The 19093-nt window shown below is 37.9% G+C and overlaps 1 protein-coding gene across 1 annotated transcript in view; it reads right to left on the bottom strand.

Annotated features, from left to right (window-relative positions):
• The window catches only part of SPPL3 (signal peptide peptidase like 3), a 61403-nt gene that overhangs the window by 11571 nt on the left and 30739 nt on the right, over positions 1 to 19093 (bottom strand). Inside the window, exons 2-5 of the mRNA XM_075041756.1 lie at positions 12949 to 13026; positions 6737 to 6825; positions 3589 to 3708; positions 132 to 210 (exon numbers count right to left, since the gene is read on the bottom strand). Coding sequence (XP_074897857.1) covers positions 132 to 210; positions 3589 to 3708; positions 6737 to 6825; positions 12949 to 13026 — 366 coding nt within the window. The remainder of the gene's footprint in view (positions 1 to 131; positions 211 to 3588; positions 3709 to 6736; positions 6826 to 12948; positions 13027 to 19093) is intronic.

The following is a 19093-nucleotide window of genomic DNA, read 5'->3' as shown; positions in this document are numbered from 1 at the left end:
AATATGCACAAACATCAGCCCTGAAGCCCTGAGGTTAATGCTCGTAATCCAAGACTCCGTTAAAGAATTCTCATTAAAAGAAATAAATACAACATACAAGAAGAGGAGCAAAAGATTTCTCGAGTCCTTACTTGTTTTGAGGTGAACAAGGCCGTGTTAAGTACTGGCACATCGGGAGCAGAAGGAAAGCAAAAGCTATTGTTGCAAGGACTAGAAAAAGGAAGAAAAGGTAATATTAGTACATTCAGACCCAATTTCTACAGTACACAAACAAGCTTCTCCAATTTGAAAAAGCTCTTGCAACAATGTCCTGTTATCATATGCTGCAGTATTATTAAAGCAAGACCAGCTAAAGGCTCCAAGATTTTCTGCAGAACTTCAATTGTTAGTACGCTTTCAAACTTCAATCAAAACAAAAGCTCTCAAAGGAATGCAACGCCCCATCCCCAAACCTTAAAAAAAAAAGTCTTAAAGCTATTCATGATCATGTCAGCAAGAAAAACAGTTATCAAATATTCTGAGTCAAAAAAAAAAAAAAAAGCATTTACTATAAACTGGTTGAGTTTCTTTTGAAATTCTTCAACATATGACACAGACCAAGTCAGCATAATAAAGGGGTTTTGCCACTTTTTAACTAAGATAGTCACTTCCCTCCCCCCATCTCACTCAAAACCCTTTATTCATTACTGAAACAGTCCAACTTAAAATAAGCTATATCCAGTAGCTGGCAACTTAAATTTTTTAAAATACAAAGTGCTTTAAGTTTTTGAAAACAGGGTGATAGAAATACATAAATATCCAAATAGACTATTTCCATAAACATTTTCTTTTTTAAGAAACATACTTATCCCACCCACGCATTTGTAAAAACATTTAGTAACTGCTGGTGTTTATAATCATTTTTCCTTTCAGTTTTTTTAAAAATAATAGCACTGAATTTGTACTGGGGTCTGTTTAAAAGACCGAAGAGTGAGGGTGTGGAGACACAGACACGTCAGCAGCACACATTCAAAACTGCTGTAGCAAGAACAGACTGAAATGAAAATGGAAGAATCGCTTGACATTTTCTGCATGCTGCAAACCAAATCTTTGTGCTGTCCTCTACTCATTCCTTTAAAAATTGGGGTGGTTGTTGGTGGTTTTTAAAAGGGATTTTTTTTTTTTCTCTCCTCAAATGAAGATAATGAGAAGGAATCAAACATTCTCTTTAGTACACAGCTTAAGCCAACTGGAGAAAAGAAATTGGTTTGGTCAAACCACAACTTTTCACCCCTCAATTCTAACCCCCTTCTGGTAGGAGGAAGATTTAAAAAAAAAAAAAAAATCAATTAATTAAAAGGAAAAAAAAAGTGTCTGCATGCAAACAGCACCATGGAAAATCACAGTTCTAACAATATTTGAGAGAGGATAGAGAAAAAAAAAGCAGAATGGGTAGAGAAAGAATGAAGAGTGTGGCAACTCTGCACACGTTGCACTAGGAACCTTTTCAGAGGCACCCAGCAAAGAACGCTGCACAGCAAACCTGTGCCCCTGTTGCCCCAAGTCCTGCAGGCCTCGCTGCCTGCCCTGCTCCCTACTCCCCCTCCACCACAGCGGGACTGACCCTTCCTCACCCCAAACCAGCCTTCTTTCCCCTTCGAATCTCTCCTTCCCCTTCCTCCCCTCCAGCTCTTCTCAGCAGGGAACCCTGCACCTCCTGCCCTGGTATCCCCAGCTGCTGCCACCCCAGAGCTGGGCTCATTCAGAGAATCTACGAATTAAAATGTAATCACAGTAAGACACACGAGCACCCACTCTCAGTCTTGTTCCTGACTGTCCAGGCTTCCAGTCATAAGTTTTCTCTTCCCTCTAGTCTCAATACCTATTATTCAATCAGCTTAACTCCTGTCTGCAAGGCAACGCGCCAACTCTTCAGCTCTGCCCTCTGCTTAGCAGCTGGTCCTGGCCTTGGGCTGCTTGCTGTACCTACCCTTGCTCCTGTCTCTTCCCTGAAAGGCAAACCTTTGTGGGAGGAAGATTTAAGAACGGTTTAAGAAACCAGACATCGGCTACAATTTAGAAGTCCCCCCCACATCAGCCTCTAAAATCTACAAAAATAGGACATAAAATAGCACTACTTAAGCTTCAGGGGACAGAAGGACCAAGTCCCACAGCTCCCAGGTTCCCAGCTCCAGGAGGGTCCGCAGCCTGCTGTATAGCCTCTAAGGAAGCTTTGCATTTTAGAGGTTCTGGGGCCAAAGTCCCCTGTGGTTAATGACACCCTCTGACACAAGACCAAGGAAAAGCACAGAAGTGTCATAAAACCAGGTTCAAGAATAAAGGACAACCAAGTGCACTGATCCAAACACACTCCATCCTCTTAAACCTGCCAACAAGCCCAAACCGACACAGTATCATCTAATTACACACCACAAATGTTACAAATAAAGTTACACCTCAAGGTCATTCTGGAAATAAGTGGACCAATAAAACTGACAAAATTTGTCTTTTCTCATAAGTCTTCCCTTACAATATCTTATATATGTGTGTATATATATTCCCCCAATATCTAGCATATAGTAGAACTTATCTGAAGTAATAATTTATTTTTAAAAGGAAAGAACATAGATGTCATAGGTCAAAGTTATAAAAGCAGTATTCAACAAACCTCTACAGGACTGTGCCTCCAGAACTAGCGATAGGAGTCTTAAGACTCGTGTCAAGAGCAGAGATTTAGATTTCACCCATCAACATCAGCCGTGCTTAAGAGGCTGGAGAGGATGCATAGCTCAGGAGTTAAGTCGTGAGGGAAAAGCCTGCACTGCATATACATGAAGAAGTAGGAGAGGATGAGAGGTATTTAGGGATTTAAAAATCTTCACAGACTCAGTATGTGGACTGAGGAGTACAATTTTTGAAAGCTGCTGCATATTTGGAGCAGTAGGAAGAATCTTGCTACCCTGAACAGCAGCTGGTCTCTTGAAGAACTGCAAAAAGATCAAAAGGCCAAAATTTTCCAAAAATCAAAGCCCTGCTGTTTATTTAAGCGACAAAATGTAAATAATAATAAACAGGAGCAGAGGATGTCCAATTTATTTGCGGACAACAGTTTCATTTTTGTTCTAGACTCAAGTAGTATAAAAGATTAATACTCAAAATGCTAGTGAGAGCAGAGGTACCCTTGAAACAAAGAAAAACTGCATAAAAGCAAAAACCAAAATTAAACTAGGAAAAGAAGTCACAGGATAGGATCTCCAGAGTTATGCTATGATCCTATAAAGTACCTGAATTATGAAATACCACGTACAGTTCTGAGCACTGATTTATAAACAAGTGAACTTTATGTAAAATAATACATCCAGCATCTTTCAAAACTCTGGCAATTTATAGTTGCGTAGGTTTAGCAAATCTCCAAGTGGAAAATACTTCTCAAATAATACTTGTCACTTTATTAATAGCTACAGAGGCAGGAAAATACAACTGTGAAACCTGATGATTTTTTTTTTAAATGTACTATGACATGTATTATAATTCTTATCAACAATATTTAATTATATCAACACTTTCTGTTCTATTCCAATTCTTATAAAGAGAAGAAAACTTAGTCACCTGCTGTGCATATTGTAAAGACAACTTGAACTGAATCAAAGAAGAAGAACATAACTAGGAGAGACACAGACGCTCCGATCGGCAGGAACAACGCCTGGGTAGAATCAATGGTTTGAATACCTGCAGAAGAAAGAAAGTGACATTTAACTTGGCCTATTTCTTACCACCTACATATCGACAGCCTGTCCTCACCAACACAATTGAGGACTCTGACAATATATTCCAGTACAATGCTGGTGCAACAGACGCTTACTCCGAGATCCTCGTGCGCTATCATAACCAAGAACAGCAGTCTGTGCAAAAACACTCCAGCTAAACTGCACGATCACAGTGGCTGGGTGTGTACAGCAACAGCCCTGCTCTACAGAATCCAGGAACTGGAAGTTGAAAGAGAATTTATGACTTTTCTCTTGTGCCATAGACAGAATGAATAACAAGTTACAAAAATTAACATTATTTAGGGATGAGGGATCATATAGCAATTATATATTTCCTTCATTTTACCCTGAGCAACATAAATGTGTTGAACAGAGCATCTGAAAGTTTTATTTAACCTCTCAGCATGAGGTAAAGAGCCTGACCAACAGCAGAGCTGCAGAAGCGTTAGGCTGACCGAGCTCATGCAAAGGGTGCCACAACTTCAAATTCCACTTGGGTGAAGGCCACCATGCACTTAAATTGCATCACTGATTGCAGCACCAGATAACACCAAGCCTCACAATACAGGGCAGTTTTCAAAAAAACACCGAAGCCATTTACCTGTTTATGAAACTATCAACTCAGTTCAGCGTGCACTATAATCACCTTTTATGCTAAAAACCAACAAAAATTCATGCTCACATTTTATAGCTGGAAGCAATTTTAAACAGTGCAGAGATACTGAAGTATTTTATTCTGATTATTTCCCCCACCTCAACCATGCAGTATGACTACTAGGGATATTAATAACGGGACAGGACATTTTTAACTATATTCTACCATGAGGTTTTAGAATTACTAACAAAATTGAGAAGATCAGGCTTTGAAAACCCCACCTATGCCTGCAAATTCTAATACTTAACCAGTCTCTGTAGCTGTATTTACATTTGATCATGAGCATGGGGGGAAAGAAGCCGTAAGTAGTAACCCAATTAAAAATACAAGACACACTTATACTTGTATAGCATTCAAATAACAGGTAACATCTAAAGTAGTCACTTGATAAGAAGTATCCAAAATGTCTCTAATGAAAAATTAATACAAGACTCAGACCTAGATGAGATCTAAAACCAGCTTAACATCACGGTGTTATCCTGAAATTAATTAGACACTGCGGTAGGAAGGAGGATTTTACCAGTCCCAGGATTTTAAGGATAAGCTTTTAGGTTATCGAGCAGAATATCTGTGCATATGTATGTATGCACGTATACACAGACATACACATACAAGTAAATATACACAGTGGGGGTGCGGGTGTGTGGAATGTGTCTTTTTTTTTTTTCCTGTGGAAGAGTGGTACATTGTCTAAATAATGGGTTACCTACCAATGTATCTGAGTTTGTTGAAAAACCTCAAGCACACGTGAAATACAAAGTCATAGTGAGTGTATCTGTCAGAAGTATTTAACCATTTTCATAAAAGAAAAGCTAAACAATGAGCATGGAAGCCATGACACTTGCACTGTATGGTCATTTATGAGTTCAGGTCATGGATCTGTTCTTCTTAAACATAAGTAGCACAATAAATTTTAAAAGTAAAAAGCAGAACTCAGTCGCTTGGGATTTCTGTGTTACTGAGGTCTGGTACAAAAGAGTAAAGTACAATATAGATAGCTGAGTGATGACAGTGTGCAGACACAGAAATTCCGTGTTCTAATCTGTGACTTGCATCTAGTTTCTCCTGCTTTGAGAAAGAGCATTTATTCACATGCCCTTCAACTCCCAAGAGAAAAAAACAAACAAAACAAAACCCCAGAAATGACATACTACAAACCACCTTGGCATATGGGAATTAGTGCCTGCAGCGTTAAATGTCAAAGTTCTTCTTTTCATTTCTGATCATTTTGACAGCTAATCCCCTTAATGTGCTTATTCCCCAGCCCCAGACTGCCATCTCTTACTTCCCAGATGCCAAAAGCCTCAACTGTTCATTCCTGGATCACCAAGCACAGCAAACACTTTGCTCTGTGTTGTCAGCAGAAGCAGTGCTCTGACAACTATGTAAATTCCAAAAGTCTACATTAAAAAAAAAAAAAAAAAAAAAGAAAAAAAGGGCAAAAAAAGCAAAACACACATACAACATATGTTACTTAATTTTTTTTAAGCTATATTTCTTATTTTAAACAAAGTAAACTTACTATTCAGGGTTTTGTGCACAGGGTTGCTCATATATCTCACTCCTGTCTTCTAAGCTTGCGGAAACTATTCATTCTAGAGCCTGTTCTCAGAATATGGCCATATAAATTGCTATAAGTTAAACTCAGGTGTGAATTTACAGCACATGGTGTACAACGCATTCTACTCTAACTGTTCATGTACACATTTTTACCTGCAAAACAGTACATCTCAAATGGTCAAGCTGCCTGGAATCTATTTATAGATTACAGAGGGGACAATCACCACGTAGGAGCTGACACGTTAATCCCCACTCTGAATAGATTGTGTGTAGACACATATTTTGTTGTTCATTATAAATGAGTTGCCCAAAGCCATGTGAACTCTATACTTCAAATTCTCTATTGATAAAGCTGAATCATCTTTATGGACTTGCTAGCATACCATGAGATCTCTCACTGCTTGTGGACTGGCCAATACGTCATAGTGGTAAACTCCAGACAAAGAGAAATTACATTCCCTTCTCAGAACTGTGTGGTGTTTTTTTTGAAAGTAAAGCTGTTTCCATTTCCAGTAAAACCTGACAAATTGTGCAGCATGCGATTTTTATGCGGTATGGAAATGTTACATTGACATTTTAAATTTAGCTTCTGTGGGCATGAACTAGATAGCAGTATTAGTGCATAGCAAGATGGTAAGTGCCTAGACAAAACAGTTCCATTGTATCAGGTGAATCTAGAATGCATGTAGCTGAAAACACAGGGACAGATGAAGCAAAAGAAGATGCAGCACACTGAGGTGATAAAAGAAAGATAAGGAGTAAAGCTAACCCTTACTGTTATTGGTGCTGTTGCCATTAAAAGACCCAGCTGCGCTGCTATTATCTTTCTCTTTGTCTTGATTCTCAAAGTCCATGTTGAGAGACCTGCAGGAAACAAAGCAAGCTTAACAGACAAGTTTCAAACTCCTATTTAGGCTTGTCAGCTATGGTCTCATCACCATTCTACCACAGCACCCTCTCCCTGAAAAAGCCCTTTAATGCTGGTTATTGGAAAAAACACCATACATACCAGAAATTTAAAAAAAAAAAAAAAAAAAAAAAAAAGCTTACACATACAGATGAGGCACCAAATCACACAGGTTCTTATAGTGAGACTAGTCACCATAGTGTCTGAACTGGTAAGTGTTAACAACAAACCATAACAAAGATACTTATCTGCATTACTGGGAAGTGTAGAACATGATGCAAATGCAACAAACGTTTCAATTCTCTGATGAATTTGAACTCTTTCCAAGTTCTCATTTTGAGCCTTTTCATTCAAATTTAACTATCGGGTTTCATTTTTAAAACAATATTATTTCCTTCCTCTACATCTTGTTATGATAACCAAAATTAGCTTATAAGTAACTGTCTGCTGAATGTAAGGTGTTAACTTCATTGAAAAGGTTTCAGCCAAGTCTAGAAAGTAACTAGATACATATTTTACATACATGCAGAACAGATGACTAGAGGAAGCTCTGAATAAATAGTACAAACTGATACAATTTAATTAATCCATAAGAGCTGACCACATTCCCCTATGTACCCAGCTCAGCTGTAACTGATTCATCTTTCCATTTTGATATACGCACTTTTAAAAAGTTCCAAAACAACACAGTATTCTACCCCTTTTGCCACAGTCCTTCACTTAGAATATAATTTAGAAGTTGCATCAAACAAATTTTGGCATAACTTTCTGAAACAGGCGATTTCACTTAAGGTCTGTTTTGGCCAGCAATCATGTCTATTGGTAAATTCTACATTGTTTTTAATAAAAATACTAGCAATCAAGTTAACCATGATAGTTTCTCATTCTGATACATGCATGTTATCCATAATTTAGCTGCATATTTATTTATTCAAATAAGCTACAGAGAACCTCCAGAAGCACTGTACATCTCCCACTGTACAGCTCCTGTCTTAAGTCTGCAGCAGCATCCGAGTATTTCAATCAAACTTCCAGGTCGACAAGCATTGAACTCCTTTTCAAGTTTAGCTGTGAGTAACTGTGCTATGCAAAGTAAACAAATTCTATTAATTCACCAGACACGTAAAAAATACACCACAATCTTCTACACAATTCTATAGGTATCAAAGTGATTTTGTTTTAGTGTATAGGTTACCTACTACAATGCACAGGTGAGCAGTTTTATGCTGCAGTCACACAACCTGAAATCAAGCACACACAGGTCTATAGTATCAAGATAGGTGCGGTGTATTAAAGACAGAGGGTTTGAGCAGTTTCACTGTACAAAAAAAAACATGAAGAAGCCTCTTCCAGTACAAAACTGGTTTCTTTCTTCTGCTTCTATTATGCAAGCGCTCCCAAACAGCAGTATGAATTAAAGCAGCTTTTGGGCTCAGGCAAAATACGATGAAGCTTCAACCTCAGACGTAACAGTACTTCTACACAGATTATGGATCAACTAAAAAGTTATCAAAAATATAAAGAGGCAACAGAGAACACTAAAATTGTAACAAATTAAACTGTTCTTCTTAGCTTGTTCTTCTAAGATCTGTGTGCTCTCCATCTTGTTTGGGGTGCCTTTATCCTTCATTCACACTTCCTTTTTCCCCATTAGTGCACTGTAGCCTCATAATTTTCCTCTCAAGCTATAAAAATCTGGGATGAGGCTGATAACCCTCCAGGACTTGATCCAAGATTCACCCCAACATCATAATTCTCTTCTCAGTGCAGTGTTTCATTCCTCTTTGATTTAGCGCAGTTTAGCAAGAACTTCACACCATCATTCTCCCAGTGGCATCGGGCAACTCATAATTTAAGGGATTGCTATCAGCAAAAAAAGTGGAAATAAACTATTAGATCTACTGCTCATAAACAAATTCAGCACCTCTCCTTTCATTGCAATAGTGTCAGCAATTATTACATTATTACCTATAAACATCCCTACCTCTAATGTAAGCATAAATTAGGAAATTACTTTCACTTAGCAACACAGCTGCTGATCCAAGACAACTTCTGAATAATCTCCAACAGTTTTATGATTTGGCTCTTCCCTCTGCTACAAATTATCACTAACATAATAAAAAAAAAATTGAGAGGTGATCACTGAAACATCCTCCAAAAAATTTAAAAATTATATTGTAAAACAAGAAATACTCAAAACTACTGGAACTGGACTGTAAAGAAATTGCAAGCTGCGAAACGTTTGGTTTTTTGTTCAAGTTTCTGCTGGGCTTCCAAAGGCAACATTCAGCCAGTACTCCCATCAGGCAATAAACTACGCCGTTGTTTCTTCTGTGCATCCTCACAGTTCACATTGGTAGGATTCCTAGCACAATGTTTCAAAGCAAGCACGGCTCAGCCTCCCACAGGGAGCCACTCAGTAGGGTTACACTGAGGCCAAAGGAATGAGTAAGCTGCTGGCACATTATTATCATGAAAGTTCAGATTCAACTATGGATCACTTCCACTGCAGTAATGCTTCAGGGAAACCCTGCGGGAGAATATTCTTATGAAACAAGGGAGGAAATATGAAAGCAAGTATGGATCTATAGAGTCACTTGCAGATGCAATATATTGAGAAGTTCCTTCTTGCTCTACTTAGTGAGGACAGTCACTCATCTTAACAGCTCTGGGACTGAGAATTGTGGGTTGCCACAGAATTGCTAGATTTCAATTGCTCTAAATAAAAAGTTACAATCAGAATCAGTCATTGACCTCAAACAGTTTAATTGAATCAAATCTTAATGCATGTTATAGAGAGTGAGCCTAAAATATGTTGTGTGCTCTAACATTGCTACAGTTGCTTATAAAACATTGCTGTGAGATTAAAGGACAAGTTCCAATGCAAGATCTGGAGTAGAAATAAGAATAGTGGAAACCATAGCAGAAAGTGCATGTAAAAACATTTTCATTTATATGGAGTAAGAATGCCCAAGTCCCACGCCTCTGCTAAGAACATCTCACCTTCGGCATGTATTTTATGTGCGCCCACTTGTGCGTGCACACGTGCAGACAACCTTTGTAGCATTCGGTGAGGTCTGCCCAAATCCCCGATTCCACCCTGCCAGCGCTGTGGCTTTAGACGCTTATGAACTCCACAGTCTTTCTCTAAGTTTTATTGTGAAATATGTATCCTGATTTCTGTAAATGTCAAGTTGTAAAGCCAACCCTAAGGACACTGCTTGAACTATATTCTATTTACACACTTATTTTAGGTAACCAAAGCCTAGAGATAGAAGACACCAGGTTCATTCCATGCTTCTTGGTTTGGTTTAAAAGCAGATACTTGAACAGGTAGATTCTGGGTTAAATCTGGCTTTACGTAAGCTGAGAGACCATGTCTGGATATGTGATAGGATAGAAAAAGATTTGGCTGTTACCTGCCTGCAAAGTAACCCCAACATTTAAATCACAGAGAAGCACTTGGACAAGAACAGGCAGGAACCCATAGGAAACAACCTGTTTCAAGCTAAGCTCACCTCTTTAAAAAGCCATAACTAACACATATAGTTGCATGTTCCAATTTACAGCTTGTAACGGTTTAAAGGATTATACTTGTCCCTTTGGCAGTCAATGATAAAGTTCAAGGACTGAGAGTCAGTCCGAATGTATATGGGAGAGATGTTCAGAAGGGCTTGAAACTACAACTCCTGACCCAGCACAAATGTAGGAAGGAAATGCTCGTTCATCCACAGTAAGAGAAGCGGGGAACTCAACTCTGTAAACTTCATTCTGGATGTAGACTTTACCCATGATCTGTTAGACATTCTGACTATTTTGAGGGTTTGGGGTTTTTTCGTTTGTTTTGGTTTTGGACAAATGCTGCTTGTATGAATAACGACAGTGGACCAACACTTTCCTTTGTTCCCCTGAAACCTCTTGCATTAGATTAGATCTACCACGCACGTGGATTTTATCCTAATGACTCACCCACCCAATTCTTTCTGATCCTATTACTGCACTTCTGTTTAAGTCACTTGCCAGCAATACCACAGTAACTCTATTAGCTTCTTTTCAGACTGAAAATCAGAAACAAAACCTGCTTTCTGCAACATGAAGGTTAACTAAGGAATGCTATTTGCTTTATGACAGCTCCATTTGAGACGAAGCACTCAAATGTAGATGACGTCATTGTCGTCATTTGAGAATGAGCACCCTAAGCTGTAACTTTCGTCTTTCTGGCAAGTCACTTTTCTAAGAAAATCCACCCACTTTGCTAGAAGTTTTTTGTTTTACTACTTTAGAAACTTCCAGATGAATATAATTTTTCAACTTACTACCACACTTGAATTCCTTAATTAACTTAATTGTATCTTAGACCCCTTTGTTAACACCACTGTACAATTGTCTGTAAAAAACCTGCTTCTGACCTCACTTGCTGACCAAACAGAATGGGAATCTTTCCAAGTCACCATCATAACTGTGGGTTTCAGCTCAGGCGTCTGCTAAAGAAACTACATATAAGAAATTAATTTTAAAACTTTGAGACCCTATCTTGGTCTGTAATAGCTTGCACCTTGGTGTCTTCAGGATACATGCAAAGGAAGTGGACTAGAACAGGGCATTTCCTAAATTGATTTGTTTCCATCACCATTCCACTACTTCATCCAATAAGTTAGATTGTTCTGAAGTTTGCAGTCCTTGTTAAGTGAGCAGTTTTAAATGTAAATCATAGGACAAGATGGTAAAAGAGCATGTCTTATAGGAATAGGATGGCAAACAGCAGGGGAAAATTTTTTAAGAGCAAGGAGCTCTGAGAAGGGCAGGCAATTTCAGTTCAACACCTCCTGCTGTTTTACATTGCATTATGTTTTCACAATTGAATTTTAATAATTGTTATGGCTTCTTGCAGCCAGATGCATAGTTCCTTTTTACATAACTGCATAAATTCAAATAGTTAAAAATTGAATTAGTCCCTCCACTATATGCTAGACTGACTCAAAACTTGAAGAAAAAAACCTAAACATTTCTCAATTGCTACTCAAATACAACCTTTTATTTCTTTTGTATTTTCATCATCTCTAGATTTTGTCTTCTATTTTAATTCCATCAGCAGTGCTGTTACCTAATACTCGCTAGCAACAACAGATAGCTCCTACCAAAAATTGGCTCTTTCATTATATGATTTTATTAACTTATGATGGCGTTTTAAAACCTCTTATCCTAACAGCTGCAACTTACATCATATGTATGACCACGGCTATCATCTATTTCAGGAATACTCATGGCAGTTCAGAGATTTCATAGTGAATGTATGGCCTTTCATCATAAACTTGTTAAATGACAGAATGTTCTTCAAGAAACAGGAAGAAAAACATGCTGTACTTAAGTTGGAAAAAAAAAATCATACTTTCATGTTGTGATTAATTTTTTTTAATATGTCACTATGAATCTCATTCCTTAGGTGCTACTACATTAAAACAAACTGTATAATACAAGATGTAAGTCTAAAGGGACAACAATGATTTCTCTAAACTATCCTCACGTCTCCTAAAGTGGGGCACATTTGATTTTTGAAGATTCAAACTTATCCTGCAGCAGTTATCAGACACTTTGCTGGATTTCAACACTGATGGTGTTTCCCACTTCTCTATTAAGCTGTTACTCACACTGAAGTAAGTATCACTGGGACTCGGGAATCTCCGTTTTACAAAACTTGTTTGCAATCACAACAAGGACATGCTGAATCAACCAACACTGAAACATTATATATAAAATCCTACTATTGATAACACTACATTCCTATCTCTCTTGACATTCCTTTTATACCCTCCAAAACACAATTTTACAGAGCTGTCTTCAAGGACTAACTTCTAAGTTATCTTATATGTGCCTGTAACTTGACATACAATTATATCTTTCAGAAACCCCAACTAGCTACTTTTTCTTCCTTTTCCATTTCCTTTCCAAAAGCTAGAAATAGTCCATTTACATTAGCCAGTCTGACAAAGATACAAGGAAACAAAAGGTATAAACTGTATTCAGTCACTTGCCATATTTTTATTTGAAAAATTCTGCAGAACCTTAAAGAAAAATCTTACCTGAAACTGCCGTAGACTATGAGAAGAATAGAAATCAGGAAGGTAGACACTTGACTGGAATCCACAAGGGAATATGCCCTGGAATTAGGAAAAAGAAGGCAGGTGTGTCATTATGAGTGTCCATTTCTCCAGTGCCATTTGCTAATTCTTTTTCTTATTATAATACAAATAGAGAATTGGATGACAAATCTTTATGGCAGCGCTCTCTAAAGTTCTTGTATCATCTAGGAATATAACACCTTGTAGCTTTAAATTAACTTTTTATATTCAAGACCACAGCATGCAAAATCTGTACAACAACCAAAGAATAATTCAAAAGCCTTATGGTAACTTGTGCAGAACTCACCACATTTGGAATTTTTTCCCTCAAACACATTAAAATTGCTTCAACTGCAACTAATGCAACCTTGCATGTAACTAACACTAACCTGGTTTTTGTAAGACTTCTTATGTCTTAACTGATAATAGTTACGTTGCAATATGGCAGTCAAGGTTCATTTAGTCCAGGAAAACAAAAACAAAAACAACCAAACATCACAACAAACTGCAATATGCATTTATTAAACCACACGCAATTACTTCCCTATTACATCTTGCACACCATTTGATACAGGATTCCCAATATCAGCAGGAGGCTTAAGACCAGATTTATTTAGATCAATTTCCTGATACAACACACCTTTGTGTTTAAAGCACAGAAATATAAATATTAATATTCACCATTTTTTTTCCCCTACCCTTGACAGACCAAACCCTACTCTATAGCTTACACTGAAATTTCTTTTCATCCGGATATGGGAACAGAAGGCAGCCTCAGCAAGTTCCCAGCTGACAGCCAGCTGCGGAGAGCGGGGCTGATATACTAGAGGACAGGAAAACCTTTAAGAGGGACCTTGAGGAACAGACCAACAAGACGACAACAGCTCGCAAGTCAAGAGAAATGACCACTCCCTCTATTTAGCACTTGTGAAGCTCTATCTTGAGTCTTGCGTTACAGTTTTCGGGGCCCCAAAAGAGAAAAACACTGGCACGCTGGAGTGAGCCAAGCAGAGGGCCACCAGGCTGGTGGGGGTACAACGTATGAGGAAAGGTTCTGGGAGTCACACTACAACTCCCAATTATTCTTCAACAACTTGTGCTAAAGTAATGGAAAAGAATAATGCCCAATGTTAATTGCATTAGTCTTATCCTACAAAAAAAGATAACTAAACAATTCTGAAAACCAACCGAAAAGCCTAATTTCAGCAAGACTAGGGATATGGAACAAAAATAATTGAATTACATGATAGTTCCAAATTAAATAACACCAAACAAGTAAAAACCAAGGCTACAACACAGTTAAAGAATCACTCATCCCATTCCCAATTTAAAAGCAATTCAGAGAAAATTACCAGACCACTAAACATACACTTTAAAATACTTTAATATATAAACACAAATGTGAACCTTCTACTATAGAAATTCAATATTAACTATCACTGAAAAACAGAATGCCTCTTCTAGATGAAATTATATACTTGTTGAACAAGCTCTTAAAAAATAAGAAACTACTGTTGTTAATTACCATAAATAACTTCAACATTACCCCACACTGAAAGTGAAAAACAGATGTCTTATTTGCTCATAAAGTTGGCCAACACATAAAGATGATCCTAAGCTTTATATATATTTTTTTTCATTTTGGTCATGTTTGACCTTTAGTTTCCAGGCTGTGGAACAGAGGTCTTAAAAGCATCCATGAAGATCAATATACTGAATTGCAAATACATGCAATACGTATCTAAGCACTTCCAATAAATGCTGTTCAGGTTATATACGATATAGTTCATAGCATATTATTTTTAGCCAATGATTAGAGCTAAGCAGACACCAAGAAGAAAACGGCTTAAGGATGAGCACACTAGTTTTATATCCTGTTACAAGCTTCAATTTGAAGGGAGAAGCATTCCCTCACCCAACCCTGAGTGAAGGGAAAGGGAGACTTTGCATCCTGTTCGGATTTGAGAATAAATATTGGAATTCATCTACTAAAAGAACCTTCAGGAACTCCAAATTTATAAGAAAAGCAAAATGATTGAATGGAATTTCAACTGGGATTAAACATGTCCAGGGTTATGGACTAAATTTTATTAAGTGATGTTCATAAAATTATATCTTCATAAATTGGCAAATACTTTTGAGACGAACAATGTTTTCTATGTAATTCATCAGTTGGTGGCAAGTTCAGAAGCTATGATAATTAAAATGCCATTTCATCATAATTATTAAACATTAGTCAAAACAAGGCTGTAAATGCTAAGAAAGATTTATAAAACAGATAAAATAAGGATGATACATGGATCATGCATCAGTCCTGTCCATAATCCATTAAGTTTTGTATTAAAAACTAAGGGCGCTTCAGTACAATGAAAGAAATTGAATACGTGCAAACCCACTCTAAACAATGATCTAATATACCATAACCCTACTGATAGGCTGCAGTGATGATTAGGACAGCTATCTGCTGATTCTATGCAAGGGAGAAATGAGAATTAAAGTCCTTCCATCCTGCACAAGTGCAATAGTGTAACTGTAAACTTGTCGCAGACCAGTGGTGTTTCCTGACTTATGCACACAGAGAACTTATAGCAGGACATCCTAAAAACTCAATGTTGGTATCATGATTACGGTCTGGGAAAACTCGTCTTCACTGATACCCCAGCAAACAGGGCCAGGGAGATAGATTCACACTTCCCTTCTTCCTGAGGCAGTTGGAAAAAGAGCAACGCAAAACACACACAGTATGACAAGTCTAAGTAACCACATGGCAGGAATCAAGCGAGCAGCTCAGGCATGTCCAGGTTCCATCCAAAGTTTCCAACACAAGTAGCACACAAGCAAACTTTAAGAATAATTTTATAATGCTTAAGTGAATCTCATCATAATAAAATCCTGCATCTTTTTAACATCTATTTTCCCTACATTATATAAGGTATTGCACAAAACCTGAAAACAGAACTGCTTCCTGAAATCATAACCACTGGACAGTTCATTAACAGACTAAACCCCTTGATTGCAAATAAACGCTTTCTAATGCATTAACCTAGACTAGAGATAATAAGCAAATGACAGCATCACATGAAAGAATCAAGAAGTAAGATTATGTCAAAGTTTTGAATATTATTCAAAATGCCAGACAGTGATCTGCAAACCCATTTATATTTTTAACTGAAATTTAAATGACCTTCTACAAGTCCAACAGAGTCCATTTGCATATAACTGGATTCTCCTATAAGCATATTTCAAGTATGCAAGTTCGCATATTCTCACAGCCAAACACGGCATCAGTCCTATGTTCTTCTCAAATGGGATCAGCCAAAACCAAAACAAAATCCCCCACTTACAAAATTTTTCAGAAGTTGGAGTAGACTTGGTGCAGTCACATTTAACCAGCCTTCCACTGCACATATAAAAATGAAACCGTCTTCCTTCTACAAGGTACTTTTGTAAAAATCAAGTATAATCTCAGAAACTTAGGCACAGAAAATGCCTGTAGCAAAGGACAACCATATATGTGCTTGACTTAAATAATTATTTTAGACGCAATTCTTAGTACTTACTACATGACAATCTACCAAAAAAAGATCGTTATTCTTCCTTCTCATTCTGAAAATTAATACTGGACAAGGCCACGCTAAAAACTGTTGTCTTTTGAAGGACTGACTTAAGTGCAGTTCATCTGCATGCCACTTTACAATAACAACTACCAACCCATTTCTAAACCGTAGTATATATGCAGAACACTGCTCAAAATACAAAGACACCATTGGTTTTCCCAGGGAAGTACATTTTTTAGGATTCTTACACTACCACACCTGAAATTCAACAGCCATGTAAGGAAGTTGTTTTACAAGTTATTTAATCAGGCTATCAGACAGATTCTTGCTAACTCAGTCAAGTAACAAATAACTATTCATAGTTATTAGACTATAATATTAGACCCATATATTAGACCCAAGTACTTTACAAACCCAAACACACTGATGGCTTACTTTTCTCTGTAAGCTCCTTTTCTCAGCCAGCTAGTGAGAGGTAACTTCCCAAATGCCTTCTCTACAACTCGAGAGCTCACTCTGAACCTGCTTCTTTACACAGCTGAGATCAATTTTAGCAAATTCTCTGCCATTAGGCATCTATTTCTGGCAGCTTCATGGGCAAGTGCTTACAACACAGAGCTTGCTAAGGCATGCCAAGACAGAGACACAGCAAGCACTGTTCTATAACATATTCTGTGTGTCAGCCCTACAGCTATACAGTGAAAGTATTGTCCAGACAACAATCGAAGCAGCGAGCTCTCCAGCCTGGCACAGACTGCTCCATAGACCTTTACCTACAGAACAATTCCAGGGATGCCCAGCCATTGCAACACACCACGACTTCCACGCATCCCAAACAGTAACCATGCAAAATACGCCACACCAGTTACAGCTGGCGTTCCAAGCAGCACTCTCCCTTCTTCTGGGAAAAAATGAATAACTTCTGTATTCCCAAGGGAACAGAGACCCACTTCATTCCCAGCTGGAGAAGATGGTAACCAGCTAATAGAAGCTGCAACAAAAACAGTAATAGCATTACATTAGAGACACTTGCAAGCTCTCTTTCCTCTGTATCAGTAGCTGCAGGTCAAACTCTCTTTTCCCCTGTGGCTACAGGTCCAAGCTCACCTGTCTTTGACTGTGAACCTTCACCCTACAGGGTCTCTGCCATCTGACTGCTTTGGAATTTCTTATAAAACCCCTCTTAGCCCTACTGTTCTCCTCTTATGTACTTACTTCTGAATTCCTCCATTTTTGTTATTTCTTTTGCACTTCCAACTCAAGAAAATCACCCAGTCAATGCAAGCGCTGGTTTTCATGTTTCAGCTCTTACCATCAAAAGGTAAGCAGTTTCTTGGTAAGTCTCAACAGTCCTTCCAAACCAGCAGAAGGAGTCCCTTAGGCAAAGCCTGGTACTTCTTTTTGCCCTCCATGTTGAGCAGTAAGTATCTGCAACTCACTTTGTTCAATGAAGACCTGGAGAAACACAGAACTAGAACTAAATGTGTCTCCTAATGATGGCACACATCATTACCCTCTACATAACCTACTTGTTGTGGGCCAGTCTGACGTGACCACAAGCCAACACTGCCAGTACAAAAGCAACTTTTTCTCACCAGTCACCTATTTTCTTTCTTCATCCTGTGCCAGCACAACCATTTGCAAAACCACATGGAGAACTAAATCAGGGGACTTGTCTGCTTGAATAATAATGGAGAATGAATGGGAAGGTTTCTCAAGTGATTCAGATTCCTGATCTGGCATGTTTCTGGACATAAAATCAAAGAGGAAAGACTTTTCAGTAGCAGCATTGACTTAAATACCCCAAAACTATAGCCTCGGAGATCAGGGAAGTTTTATGTAACTGAAATAAAAACCTCCTTCTGTTTGCACAAGAACCCTACTAAATGGATGATCAAAGAAATTCAGCCTCTCAATGTTTCAGTAACAAATATCACTCCCCTGACTTCCAGGTACAAGAGAAATTATTGTGAAAAATTCTGCCGAGGGGGGAATGAGAACCCTATGCACTGAAGTTTCCATAGCAATGCACACTAAAGGCCTTGGATGTGAATCATTCTCATACAAAAGCTGTTATAACAGCAGCAAGATAAACTTTCCCTGCATTTACTGTACATATACGAGAATGCAAACAATAGAGCAACAAATAAATCACATAAACTTGAAAAGTGCAGTAGATGAACTAACTTCACTAAAGTTCGCATGAAGAGACAAGATCGCATTTCATCAGGTATTTTTCTTTATCATATCTTGATGGTAATATCCAAGCACTTTCAAGATTAAGGAAAATAAAACTATAAAAGGAAGGTAAGCTTTAGGCTAGAGTAAGGATGGATTAAAATAGAAGAGACAGGTCTTTTACTTTGTTTAATGGGACCAGATCTACAACTTGCAGACATCTATCACAGAATCACAGAAATTCATACTGACAGGAATGTCAGGAGGTCATTTAATTCCCTGAGTTACAATTTGAACTTACTTTGGGGAAAGACCATCAGTCAGTCATGACAAACATTTACCTCACCTGTTTTTTAAAACACTTACTGGTG

The sequence above is a fragment of the Buteo buteo genome, chromosome 11 (assembly GCF_964188355.1).
Source record: "Buteo buteo chromosome 11, bButBut1.hap1.1, whole genome shotgun sequence".
Lineage (NCBI taxonomy): Eukaryota > Metazoa > Chordata > Aves > Accipitriformes > Accipitridae > Buteo > Buteo buteo.
Note: the sequence above shows the minus strand (reverse complement) of the source record. Positions and strands in the feature narration are given on the sequence as shown.